A 14,577-nucleotide genomic window follows, 5' to 3' on the forward strand; every position below is an offset into this window, starting at 1 on the left:
CGCCCCCCGAAAACCGGTAAAATGAGAATGTGCATGGTATGATTACCACGCACAATCAAACCGCAGTATACAGTCATGCCAGTATACCGCGGCAACCCTACTGCCATATTTATTTCCTTTTAAACAATACCAGTTGCCAGGCAGTCCAGCTGATCCTTTGCCTCTAACATTTACAGCCATAAAAAAGCATGCAGAGCAGATTTTTCTTACAAAAATCTGACAATATTGGCTGCATGCTAGTTTCAGGTCAAACACTACTACAGCCAAAAATGAAATAAATATGGCAGCCTCCATATACCTCTCTCTTCAGGTTCCCTTTAACACAGTTTTGAGCACCGAACGCTTTTATTTGAGAGTTTGATTTGGTTGCATAAACAGTTTGCTCCTGATGCATGCAGTTTTTCTGCAGTACTTTCCTGGGCTGGGGCTGCTCTGTAGGGTGGAGTTTTGGGTGATCCATAGAAGGGGCATTACTGTTTCTCACAAGAGATAGTTGCTGGTTTTACCGTGGGGTGATTGGGTGATCATCTTCAGTGATGGGCATTCAGAGAAGTACAGATTGGCCAATGACACCGTGTTCTCTTCTCTGGGGTGTGGGAGGGTATACTGCACTGTGGAGGGGAGCCACATACATTTCCCAGCTCTATTTACATAGCGATGGTGAAATCCAGAGTTCAAAGCATGCACTCTACGGAAGGAGGCATCTCCGGTCCAATAACATTTTATTATTTACACAAACCGCATAGGAGCAGTTCCACCTCTGATTTGTGATAGGGGAGGGGCACTATTCACACATTGGCCTCAGGCAGACCTCTGAGGAAATATATTTGACCATAAATATTATGGAATGAGGAGGCGATGGCTGGCAGTAGCCCAGCTCCACACAGGAGGACGACACAGCCCACCTCCCACGCAGGAGGCGGCCGCAGCCCAGCCCCCACGCAGGAGGAGGACACAGCCCACCCTCTACACAAAAGGAGGACGCAGCCCACCCCCAACGCAGGAGGAGGTCGCAGCCCACCATCCACATTGCAGAATGTAGTCCTAAACGCTTGCCTCTGCTGGGGGAGGAAACGCTTGCCTCCGCAGGAGGAGGACACAGCCCACCCTCTACACAAAAGGAGGACGCAGCCCACCCCCAACGCAGGAGGAGGTTGCAGCCCACCATCCACATTGCAGAATGTAGTCCTAAACGCTTGCCTCTGCTGGGGAAAGCTGTTCTCAACAGTATGACCATTGCTTATTTTTTTGGAAGTCTGCGGCGATCCTTATTGGAGTTTCGTTTCCTTTTCTTGTTCAGGAAATGCTCCAGTTTCCCCTTCTTCTTCAGCTCCTGATATTTCTCTGCTAGCTCCATCTTCCGAATATCACCTGGAGGACCAGAGAGAAAATGCATTACTTTTGGGAAGTTGCCAGAACACCCAGCAATACATGAGTTTCACAATAAGTCCTTGACTGAAGCATCCAGACTTATATGCACCCCTTCCCTCCTCCGTCCAGTGTGTTCTCCACCCACCCTGACACCAACTCCACCTTCTTCCCCATCCTGTGCGCTCCACCCACCAATACCGAACTCCACCTTCTCCATCTTGTGCGTCCCAGCCACCAACATCACCACCTTCTTTATTCGGAGTGCCCCAACCACCCTGATTCTAACTCTACCTTCCTGTGTGCCTCACCAAAGGACACCAACCCCACCTTTTCCATCTCATGTGCCCCAGCCACTGGCACCAACTTCACCTCCTTCCCCAAGTGGGGTGCCCCACCTACCCTGACACCAACTCTACTCTATTTCCTATCCAAGTATTATATAGAAAGCACACTCACCTTTTTTCAGATAAAATGGTTTCACCCCCTGGCGGGCACGTTCACGTAGCTCTTTCTTGTACTCCAGTTCCTTCTCTCTCAGCTTCTGTTTTTTGTGTGTGGCCTGTTCCTGCTGATCCTGAGAAGACATAAGAGATCATATTACAGCAAATCAGCCATCCTCATAAGCAGTGCCCTCACTATCTACAAGGCTTCAGCCCTGAGAAAGCCGCTCCTCCATCATACCAGAACCAACCCATAGGGATTAATAATCCTGACAAACTTCTGATCTCAAGAAAGACTGTACTTTGCATTAACTTGGGGTTATCTGTATCTCATTCAATATACCCAAATAGGAATGATAACACCACCTCCGAGAAAATTCTGTGAAAAGACTTTAGCGCATCATGGCCTATGTTTCTGAAGTGACCCCTCACCATTCTGCAGGCCACTCATTGTGCAGACCACTAATTTGAAGGGTCCACACTTTGACCCCTCACCAATCTGCAGGCTACACAGCTGAAGACGGATTTCCCCCTTAACCCTCCTGGCGGTCTAATGTATTCCGCCAGGAGGCAGCGCAGCATTTTTTTAAATTTTTTTTTGTTTTAAATCCTGCTACATGATAGCCGCTGCTCAGCGGCATCCCCCCCCCCCCCCTTCGGCGATCTCCGATCAGGAAATCCCGTTCAAAGAACGGGATTTCCTGGAGGGCTTCCCCCGTCGCCATGGCGATGGGGCGGGATGACGTCACTGACGTCAGCGGACGTCTTTGGGAGTCACGATCCACCCCTCAGCGCTGCCTGGCACTGATTGGCCAGGCAGCGCACGGGGTCTGGGGGGGGGGCGCGGCGGAGCGGATAGCGGCGATCGAGCGCAGGCCGGTGGCGATCTGTGTGCTGACGCAGCTAGCAAAGTGCTAGCTGCGTTCAGCAAAAGAAAAATTAAGCAAATTGGCCCAGCAGGGCCTGAGAAAACCTCCTGCGCGGCTTTCCCTGAACTACGTTCAGGGTTACCGCCAGGAAGATTAAAGTGGAATATAACCCAGTATTTCTTCTTTGCTCCAAAAGATTATTTACAGCATATAATATACTAACACAATTTTTTTTAGTAAAACAGCATTTAAATGGTTACATCATAGGACTGACTTTTTCTCCTGCAGGGGCTGCCACATCCCAACTGGTGATTAGCTTATCTTCTGTATACATTCTTTACTTGATACAATTAAGTAAATATTCTCTGACTGTGCAAAAACTTATGCTAATGAGTCCTGGAGTGAAACACAGGTCAGAAATCATGTAATAGAGAGATAGATTCATCCGGCACTACATCTGAAGGTTAAGCAGAAGCTGTTCTTTATTGTATCTGTTGCTGGTCATGCAAAGAAGTCCATAAACATTGCAAATGTATGGATAAAAGACATACCCTTTGGATACTTGCTGTGGGGCAGTGTGGGAGCAGCGGTCCGCCTTTTTTCTTTTTACTTGAAACAGGTCAGAAATCACTGATGGCTGCATTTAAAGAGAACCTGAGGCGGGGCTCTGACAATGCAATCTATGTACAGAGGCTGGGTCTGCCTATACTTCCCAGCCTCTGTTGCTATTTCAATCCCCCCTAAGTTCCCCCTGCGCTCTGCAATCCCCAATAAATCACAGCCGCGCTGTGCTTACATCTGTACTGTCACTCTTCGTGCTCCCCCCGCCTCCTGCATAGCTCCGGTCCCTTCCCTCCAATCAGCGGGGAGGTAAGGGATGCGGGCGGGGACCGGAGCTATGCAGTAGGCCGGGGGGGCGATAGCAGAGAGCAGAGGGGGCTTAGGGGGGATTGAAATAGCAACAGAGGCTGGGCAGTATAGGCAGACCCAGCCTCTGTATGTGGATTGCATTGTAAGAACCCCACCTCGGGTTCTCTTTAAAACAGAATTACAACAGTTATAAATAAAATGCACCAGCAGCTTTCAAAGTAAATAAACTGAACATTGGGAAGTTATAATTTATAAATTAATTATAATACTTGTGCACAAAAGCAAATATGATAATTGTATGGGTTATAAAAAGTAGGAAAACACATTTTTGTTGATTTTTTTTGTCAGAGTTTTAAACCGCTTTAAGTGGCCCCTCATCATTCTGCAGGCCACTGATGTGAAAAAGGCTCTGCCCATGAGGAGACCCCCCCTCAGCATTTTGTCAGGTCCAACCCCTGAAGAGACTTCTTACCATTCTGTACAGCAGCTGTTCCAGCTTCCCTTTCAGTTCCGGTTCTCGAGTTTTGTGTAGCTTCTTTGCCACAACCTGAATACAAAGAAGAAAGGAAATTGGTGACAAGGGACACAGACAAATAACAGGCAGAAAGGAACAGTGACACACACACAGATCAGACAATGACATTTTGGCAGCATCACCAGCACATACACCTTCATATTGATTAGCAGTAGATATGTCTGGCCTTTCTTCCCAAGGAGGAATACCAGTGGCCAACCACATTAGCTCCTTTTCCCTAGTAGTATTGCTTATACCGAGTAGCTATGATTATGTAGCTACTCGGAATTAAAATTAGCCAGTGCTGACCGCGGGAAGGGGTGTCAACTTACCCATGCTGCTGACTGGATCCAATGTGCTCCATGTCACTCCCATACTTCCTCCTTCAAGGAGGAAGCGTGGGAGTGACAAGGAATGCAAGCTGAGAACATTGGATCCAGTCGGCAGCATGGGTAAGTTAACCCCTCTCTTCTGCAGTCAGCGCTGGCTAATTTTAATTCCAAGTAGCTAAGTACTCTATGCTACTCAGTATGAGCAATACTGCTCCCCTGCAAGTATTACTGCAGCCTAGCACTCTGGCCCATCTTCACACTTCTTCCTAAATCAAACCCTACACTAAGCTCACTATACCTGCTAACCCTCAAGATCTTCATTCAATGGCTCTTTACCCAATCAATTGAAAAGACCCAACATATTTCAATGTAGAACATGTGCACTTCCTTTCATCACAAGCTTATCTCCAACATACGGTTAGAGCTACAAAGATGACAGCCATGCCAAGGAATACGCAAAACATGAAAAGCAAATGCACACTCCCAGCTAGCACATTCCTACCTTATATCTGATCAGCAGACGCCTGTTGGCCAATCAGGTGCAATGGTATACACCCTTTGTCTGCCGTATCAAATCTAGCAGGAATTGCATACAATTAGCAGCATTAGGCGGGAGGCTTCGGTCGGATGTAATTGTAGATTATGTCAGTCAGCAGGGACACCGCATGCAGGTACAGCCCCCACTTGGTCCCCTCCCTAACCACTCACCTATCAACCGCATCCTGGAAGCTGCAATAAGAATTTTAAAACCACAAGACACTGGTGTGCTAGCTGGGAGTGTGCATTTTCTTTTTTCGTGTTTTGAAACAGCATTCAGTTCAGAGGCAGTGAGGGTGATTCCCCTGGTGGTGAGAGGTCCAGGGCTCACCTGTATCTCCCTCTGGGTATCGCATGGTAGTTTAGGGGTCCCAATCTGTGGCAGATTCCCGGGACCCCTGACCATCATGTGAACCTGTGTTTTGTGGTTTTAAATGCCAAGGAATATGGCAGCTCTATACACAGTCACGCACCTCGCGCTCTCTCTTCTTAATATCGTCTAGGAATTTGTAGGTCTTCTCAAACACCTCCGGCTTGTATTCACCTGACAGGTCATCAAATCGGGGATCTCTGCGCATCTGTCGGACAATAACCAAATTAATTAGTACCTGGTATCTGGCTGGCCCACCCCTGGATTTTAATATAAACAGATCCTCTCACCGTCTTTGTGACGGGCAGCACCTTCCTTAGAAACGGAACAGGCTTCTTGGAGGACATCTCAACAGGTCTGCAATAAAGAACACAACATGCTGCATTGGTTAGTGTGAGCATTAGGTCTTCGCAACAGATACATATGCAGGTTGATTTGTGGAGCTGATCGTGCCGACACAGTGCAAGTTAATTCTTATTACACAGGCCAAGTCACCATTTCCGCTGCACTTCCTCCCGCTCGCCGATTTCCACCGCCGATCGTTAGATTTATGAATGGGAACAAAGTTCCCATTCATTAATCTCCCCTCTGGGCCACCGTGATCGCAAAGCATCCATTGATGCCTGCATCACTTCCCTAGTTACAATGTAGCAACACATTACTTCCTATAGCGTACTTTACGTATGCGAATAGGAAGTAATGGGTGAGTGGCCAAATAGTAAAATAACACCTACTGAGTTTAGGGAATAAATGTTTTTAATATGCATGTCAAGAGGGCATATTATTAAATTATGGGCTAAAAATTAGTGATGGATGTAAAACTGAAAAAATGCACCTTTATTTCCAAATAAAATATTGTCACCATACATTATACTAGGGATATCATTTTAACCTATCAATAACTGAGACGAATGGGCAAATAAAATGTGTGGATTTTAATTACGGTAACATGCATTATTTTAAAAACTATAATGGCCGAAAACTGAGAAATAATGATTTTTTTTTTCCTTATTACTCTCGTTAAAATGCATTTAGAATAAAATAATTCTTAGCATAATGTACCACCCAAAGAAAGCAAAATTGGTGGCGGAAAAAACAAGGTATAGATCATTTTGTTGTGATAAGTAGTGATAGTTATTGAGGAATGAAAGGGAGAAGCACTGAAACGTGAAAATTCCTCTCGTAGTAACGTAGTAGGGGGCGTATGGTTCTGGCCCTTGTCACTATTGTGCAGCATTCATAGATGGATCAGCTGTTACTAAGGAGCGCACGTTACGATGCCAGGAGAATGTGAGTTTCACTAACTTAAAGAGGAACTGTAACATCAAAATGTCCCCTGGGGGGTACTCACCTCGGGTGGGGGAAGCCTCAGGATCCTAATGAGGCTTGCCACGCCGTCCTCCGTCCCTCGGGGGTCTCGCTGCAGCCCTCCGTACAGCGGCGAAGTAAGCGGTGAAGTAAATATTTACCTTCCCGGCTCCTGCGCAGGCGCTCTGGTGGCTGTCGGCTCCGAAGTAGGCGGAAATACCCGATCGTCGTCGGGTCTGCTCTACTGCGCAGGCGCAAGTCTCCGGTGCCTGCGCAGTAGAGCGGACCCGACGGAGATCGGGTATTTCCGTCTAGTTCCGAGCCGAAAGCAGCCACAGCGCCCCACCCCCCCCCCCCCCTGGAGCCTGCAAAGGTAAATATTGAACTGACAGTCGGGTCTGTCGCCGGCTGTTCGGAGGGCTGCAGCGAGACCCCCGTGGGACAGAGGACGGCGTGGGAAGCCTCATTAGGATCCCGAGGCTTCCCCCACCCAAGGTGAGTACCCCCCAGGGGATCTTTTTGATGTTACAGAGTCTCTTTAATGCATGTAATAAGAATAAACTTGCGCTGTGTCATCGCAATAAGCTTCATGAATCAACCTGATGGTCTGTTTGTCTGTCTCTCCCCCCCCCTCCAAACCAACCTTCCTCCCACTGACTCAAATTCCATATCTCTGCATCTTCCTTCCCAAATCCGGATTATGGCCCCATTTACACTTCCTATTTCCATGCCGTGTCTGTTTCTGAATTGGATGCGGCACCCATACTTCTATGAAGCCTCAGCCAAATCGACTTGAATGTATGGTACAGAACACCACAGCATGCCCTCCAGAACTGCACTGACAAGCGATTCAGACGATATGCTGGTGTCTGAATAGGAAGCATTTCCTTGTGTAGCTTGCATGCGGGAAAACGCTGCATATTTGGCTATAGTAGAAATGGGCCCTATATATCCCTAACGCTGATCCCAACCCACAGCAAACGATTCCCCACCCCCATAACTCCATCTCAAACCCACAGCAGAGGTCTTACCTTCCCCTTATCCATTCATCAATCCCCAGTCTCACCAGCCCCAAAGCAGGGGCCTCTCTACCCCCCCCCCTTCCCCATCCCTAACCTACAGTAGTGGACTTACTACCCCCCCCCCCCATCCTCAACCCACAGCAGGGGTCTTACCATTCCCAACCCACAGTAGAGGGCTTACCTTCTTCCCCCCAATCCACTGCAGAAGTCTTACCAACCCCCCCCCCCCCCCACCACCACCACCATCATTAACCCAAAGCAGATGTCTCAAGCAACCCCCTAGCTCCATCCCAAACTCACAGCAGAGATCTTGACAAATCCCTATAACTCCTTCCCCAACCCTAACTCCTAGAAGTGGTCTTACCAACCCCAGTAGCTACATCTACATCTCCAATGCCGACCACGACCCACAGCAGAGGTCTTGCCCACTCCATACCTTCACCCTAAATCCCTCCTTCCTTCCCTCCCCAACCCAGACCCCCCCCCCCCCCCTCACACAAACTCCAGAGTGAAGCTTGCCATTCTAATCCATCATGCCACACCACAGCCCTAATATAGAACTTATGTCCCGCTCTACCTCAGATTCCTCCCATCTTCCCAGAGTACAGCTTGCCCCTTTCCTTTTACACAACCCATCTCCCCAAGCTTGACCTTCCATACCCCCCCCCCCCCCCCCCCCCCCAGCATAGGGCTCTTCTCTCCTCCCTTGCATCTTAACACCTGCCCTCCAAACCAAACATTGGAGCTTCTCCACAACGGACCTCAGACTCCAGTCCTCTTTCCCCAACTACCATTACACATTTCTCTCCAATTCTGACCTCAACTTTCCCCCAGGATAGGACTCACTGTGATTTGCTGGCCTGTAGTCTCCCCTCTGTTAGGGCCTTGCCAGGCGGACGCTGCATAGCTTTCTGCAATGCTTTCTTCCCCACTGTGTTCTGTAGACGCATCAGCTCCTCGAATGACATGGATGACAGCTCTGGGAGGAAAACAATTTTAATAGAAAAAGGTGAGCAGAGTTACTGGTGTCTGCCTTCAACCCAGGAAATGTCAAATTCTGTAACTTGCAAAAGTACTCATGCCTACCTTCTCCCACAAAAACATTTCCAGCTCTCATTTTTAGCTCTTCCCGTTGGCTGCAGGACCTTAAATAAGCTCTGGAGCAATGATTGTCTGGGTCACATGACCGGAGACGCCCATCTCTAGAGAGCTAAACCAAGAGCAGAATAAGCCAAGAACAAAGTTCTGCTACACATATGGTATCATAAACACTGCATAACTGGATAACAAAAACTTTTATTAGATTTCTAAAATATAACTGCATACAGCAGATTGCCATGGACAATGCCAAGGTCGACAATTATACCAGTCCCCAAAATGCCAGGCAGCACAGACCTCAACAACTTCAGACGTGTGGCTTTAACACCCACCATCATGAAGATCCTTGAACGACTAGTCCTTGCCCACCTTACACGCTCCACCAACGCACTCCTTGACCCACTTCAATTCGCATACATGGCTAACAGGTCCCATAGAGGATGCCGTTAATGTCAGCCTAGCGCACACCACAGAGCACCTTCATAGGCCTGACTCCTATGCCAGAATCCTGCTCCTGGACTTAACAATGGCCTTCAACACGATCTGTCCAGACATCCTGATCAACAACTTGCTGCAGCTCAGTGTTGGCCCCACTCTCTGTGCAGAGGTCAAGAGTTTCGTCTCAGGAAGGACAGAACAGGTCAAGCCTGGTAACTGCTCCTTCATCGTGAGAACTACTGTCTCCACTGCTTTTCCTCCTGTTCACCAATAACTGTACTTCCTCGGTGGACTCCGTTAAGATCATCAAATTTGCTGATGACACAACTATCATCGGTCTCATTGGCAGCAACAAAGAGCATGTTTACAGTAGCCAGAGAATCTGCAATTTGTGCAAGAATAACAACCTCGTTCTCAACACAACAAAGATGTTTGAGCTGATTGTTGATTTCAGAAAGCTCCCCCCAGTCATGTGAGACTGAAGTCTCCAGAGTACCATCTGTTCGATTCCTTGGCACAACCTTATCCACTGACCTATGATGGGGGAAGAATACCTTCAAAATACAAAAGGAGGCTCAGCAGAGACACTTTTTTTATTGCACCAAATTTGGCATGTCTTGGGAGCTGCTGACCAGCTTCTACACTGCTACCACAGAATCTATCCTTTGCTTCTCAGTCATCATCTGGTATGCTGGAGCAACGGCTAGTGACAGTCATAAACTGCACAGAGTCATTAGCAATGCTAAAGGATCCTCGAATTGCCTCTGCCACCTCTCGATCTTCTCCACACTGCTAGGATGAAGAGAGCCAGGATTTCCTGCGACCTCTCCCACCCTGTGAACTCCTCCCATCGGGGCGTTGCTAACGAACTATCCCATCTAGAACTACCAAGTGCAGGAACACAGTCTTCCCCCAGGCAGTTCTTCTGTTAAACGCCAGCTCTCCATCTAACCTCCTAGCTAGAAAAACTACCAGCCACACACTCCACATGCTGCCTTAAGTGTTTCCCTCCTGTAATGTAACACACTATTGCAAGATGCTAATGTGATGGCAATGTTGTTAATGTTTTGTAAATGCAGTGTTCTCCCCAGAATTTTTCTCCAGCCGGGTGGCATGAAAAAGTAGCCGGGTGGAGTAAAATGGGCGTGGCTATGACATGGGGCGGATAATGGGCGTGATCCATCCACCTCGGTACTCATCCCTGCTGATTGCCCGGATTTCTCCATCCTCCTCTGCCAGCCAGTGGTGTGCATGCCAACCACTGTGGGGTGGGTCCACGGCGAGGCAAATTAATTTACATGCAGGGTAATGCTGCAAATAACCCCTAATGGAAACTAGCCTTCATGCAGAATAAAAATTTTGAATCATCGATTATATATTAAAAAACAAAATTCATTGCCCAATAGCTGATTAATCACATGCCTCCAGATTCAAGAATCAAGTAGTCACATGAATCCAGGTAAAAGAATCAAGTATTCCTTTGCATCAAGATAAAATAGCCAATTTTTTATTAAATAGCTAGGTGCCTCAAGATAAAATTAGTAGCCAAGTGTCTCTATATACAAAAATTAAACAGCCATATTCTGTAAGCCACTGGCTAGTGCGATTTATGTCACAGAGATCTGGCTGGTGCTGGGGATCAATTGGCAGCCAGTAACGCTAATTTACTAGTTGGAGGTGTGTGTGGTTAATGCATTCTTTAAAGTGTACCTGAGACTAATCAAAGTGCTGTATTTATACTTACCTGGGGTTTCCTCTAGCCCCCTGTGGACCGTGCGCTCACTGTCCTTATATAGGCATTACAGCACAACTGGGCCACGGAAGGAAGAGACTAGGCCAGCCAGCGGAGGACCAGAGCGGCCCGGAAGGATGGCGTTGGAGCCCACGGACCACAGGTGGCTGGAAGAATCCTCAGGTAAGTATAAATGCAGCACTATGATTAGTCTCAGATTCTGCATGTTGTTCCCCCACCTGCACTGGTTGAAGACCAGATGGCTAGTTTATTGATATAATACGCCATGCTTTTCTGAGAATAGTAAAGCTTCAAGCAGGAAGTCATTTAGCAAATAATAGAGGCGTTCTTAAGGTGTCCATCCATCTAGTGATTTGGATAATTTTATGTAATTAAATTAAAACTGGTGTCACAACAAGCCTGCCCAATCAATGAATCAACAGATTCTGAGCCAAAACCAATATCACAATCGAGCAAGCTGTAAAATTTCAGACCAATGTTGTCGATCAGGTGCGTGAAGGAAAAGGCGTGTAACATCACACATACACCAGCCATGTGCAACATGAATTCGGAACCAGGAGCAGCTGCAGGGGAGCAGATTAACATTTGGATGGGACAGCAATGGAGAGGATGAAGCAGTGTCATAAAGTTGTTCAGTAATCAGTCTGCAGTGTATGGGCAGCCAATAGATCTCTCTCTGATCAGAGAGGGATCTGTATCTTGGTCGATCTGCCCATACAGCATAAAGTGGCAGTGCAGCAGTTAATGAAAATAATATAGTAAATGATAAAACAGTGCAACAGTAAAATACAGTCATACAAGATAAAAAAAACAAATATAAATCACTGAGCAGCCAAACGGCTGAACAGCGGAGAAAGTGCTATGTACAAATAAAGCAATACCAGCCAGAGTGAGGAATGCAGAAAGCATTGTATAAACAAAGTGAGAACGGTGTGCCGTTACCTGCATCAGGCACAGTGAAATGAGAAGCAGAAACGCAATGGAATGTGTGCTTTAAAGAGGAGGGGGGGGTGTGTGTGTGTGTGGGGGGGGGGGGGGGGGGAGTACAGAGAAGAGTGTCTTACCAAAAGATTAATGACACCAGACCTCCACGTGCAACATGAGCAGAGCCATGGGCGCGGGACGGGGCAGAGACAGATGACGTCGCAGCCACTACAGAGGATGAGTGACCCGTTAGGCAGACTGCAGAATACAGCTATGCTGCAAACAGGCTGCGTGCTTGGCTGAACAGAACCTCATGCTATCTAAACAGAGCGTGGCTGGGTGAGATATACTGCACTCCTGTAAATACACGTCTGGCAGATACCTCGGTTCTTGTTTGAACGGAATAGAGGCTTCTGTGCGCCGGACCGATCCTCACTGGTTATTAACCGAGACAACACCGAATCCCACCAGCATCATGACTTACCGCCAGAACTACGACAAGGAGAGCAAGGCTGGAGTCAACCACATTGTGAACACGCTCCTCCATCGCTCAGGTTCGCCATATAGCAGCGCTAGGACCCTCCTTGGTGACACCACACCACGTGACTGAAGTGCGGGTCGGGTCGGCGAGGTCTCCTATTGGCCGGTGGGTGGTGCAGACGCGCATTAATTTGTGGAAGACGCTGACTCCTCCCGCCCAGTACACTGTGAGCTTGAAAAGTGTCCCCTGCTCATGGCTTTGCGGCGGCCATTTTCTTGAGGATCACCGCTCAGAGAGTGTAAATACTCAGAAAAAAGGCGGTGGTGGGGTTTCAAAACAGGCGGGCGGTGGCTCAAAACAGCCGGGCGGCCCGCCCACTTAATAAGTCCTGGGGAGAACACTGAAATGTAACATGAACTTCTGTACAACTGTTAAGATTTGAGTACTTTTGCCTAAGCCATGTGAACCACAAGCAATTCTGAGTACAGCATTGTCGAACTTGGAGAATACATTTTTCTTGATTCTGAACAACTATGAAAACGAGGCCTCTATATAGGGTAAGTGCTGCCTCTATACATGTGCTATGCTTATTATACTGAATAGGATAGCTTCATCCTATATAATAAGTCCCTACATTGTCCTGTGTCTGTTGTGCCTGGTGCGCATGCGTGGCTGTGTGTGCAGGCTTCAGGCAGTGGTCATGGGTAGGTTGCGGTTGTGCATTCGGGGGTCATAGCTGCATGCGGCCAATTGCATAACGCCTGTTAATAAACAGGCAGGCTTTTTTACTAGTGGGTATACAATATAGTCCTTTAACACCCACACACACCAGCAGGAGACACTACCATTAATACAAAAAATCCACCCTACAAAGGGTACCTATTAGGGAGGGGTGGGAATCTATAAGGTGAAAGCGCCGCATGATGTTCAGCTGTCTGCTGTCAGATTTTAGTTACATAATAAAAGTTGTACAGTAGTTATTCAGTAATGCATGTCTGTAGGCGGATTTATGAGCAGAACTGTTTGTTGCTTGTTCTGCTGCGGGCTCAACTTTCCAGAGATGGGTGTGTCCAGTATTACGAAGGCCAATGGCCGTTATGAAAAGTGGAGACAGAGTGAAAGAGAGAAGTCAGACAGTATGTGGACTGGCTATACCTGTGTCAGGTTGGACTGGTTCAACCTCCTGGTCGGAGTCGCTCTCGCTGAAGCTCTCCTCTGTATCCTCATCGGTGGACTCAGCTTGGATTTTGGTTGGTTCAGATATCTCTACAGGGTTGAAGCTCTGCACCCTTTGTTTCGCCTTATTCTGATTCCTCCTCACTGGGGGCTGGGCCGGAAGAGGCATCCTTAGTTCTGGTAATTCTGCTGGTGTAAAACAGAAGTGTCAGCCTCTGGGCATCTTTGCAGTATAAAGTACAATGTGATGTTTGCCAGTGTGAGAAGCTACCCCCTGCTACATGTATAGTATGTGCATTCAGTGATCGGGAGTGACCCCCTGGGAGGAAACACGAGTGCAGAGGAGACAGCACAGGCCGGCATGGAGGGGTCATTAGTGAGGCAGAAGTGAGGTGAAGCAGCTGAGGGAGGGGGAGACTCTGGAGGGATGGATTTGACAATAGAGATGGGGAAAGGTCGCTGTGATGTGGAGATTCACCTCACACTCCTGTGTCGCTTCTACAATTTACACATACGGGATCTTCAGGCAGACATGCGCTTCCGGTCACGTGACAGGGGTGCATACTACTGACGTACTTCCGGTCCCACGGCTGGAATGTCAATTGTCCCCAGGATTGTACGTTTCATTATTGGCGCATTGACTATCGTCATAGGGCCCGGATGGAGTGGGAATTATAGCAGAGCTCCTCCTCAGTGTCAGGGGGATAGAGGGCGTGTCTCTCTCTAGCTAAATCGACAAACCCATCGGGAATTATATCATGAGCAATGCATTGCAATGTGCCTGCTCAGCCATTATCAGACAGCAATAACGTCTCCAGGGAGCTCCGCAGTGACTGGCAGACGCCGTGTGACGGTACATCAGACTGGCGCTGCGTATAACATCACTACAGCAATGGCACATCCCCTGGCACTAGGAAAAGCATATGCAGAGTCCAGGCGCCCCCTACCGATCCCTAATCATAGCGATTGTGACAATCCTGTCTCTTTTTCCACTGGGAACCTTTCGCAACCCACAATTTATGCTGGGAACGCAGGATACTTTTTTTTGTGGTCGATTCTATGCTCGATCAATTT

The 14,577-nt window shown here is 47.9% G+C and overlaps 1 protein-coding gene across 2 annotated transcripts; it reads right to left on the reverse strand.

Annotated features, from left to right (window-relative positions):
• Positions 1-705: 705 nt before the first annotated feature.
• RRP36 (ribosomal RNA processing 36) lies at positions 706-14,294 on the reverse strand. Of its 2 annotated transcripts, none has more exons than XM_068232611.1 (8): positions 13,982-14,294; positions 13,483-13,689; positions 8,480-8,612; positions 5,594-5,660; positions 5,407-5,511; positions 4,023-4,097; positions 1,828-1,945; positions 706-1,371 (listed from the first exon to the last, which is right to left on the reverse strand). In XM_068232611.1, the coding sequence occupies exons 2-8, from the start codon at positions 13,670-13,672 to the stop codon at positions 1,241-1,243; spliced, it is 819 nt and encodes a 272-aa protein (XP_068088712.1). In that variant the 5' UTR covers positions 13,673-13,689; positions 13,982-14,294; the 3' UTR covers positions 706-1,240. The 2 variants fall into 2 exon arrangements, with proteins under 2 accessions (XP_068088712.1, XP_068088711.1); XM_068232610.1 differs by having other exon boundaries at positions 13,483-13,692; positions 13,982-14,293.
• Positions 14,295-14,577: the final 283 nt, after the last annotated feature.

This window comes from Hyperolius riggenbachi, chromosome 4 (genome assembly GCF_040937935.1).
Source record: "Hyperolius riggenbachi isolate aHypRig1 chromosome 4, aHypRig1.pri, whole genome shotgun sequence".
Lineage (NCBI taxonomy): Eukaryota > Metazoa > Chordata > Amphibia > Anura > Hyperoliidae > Hyperolius > Hyperolius riggenbachi.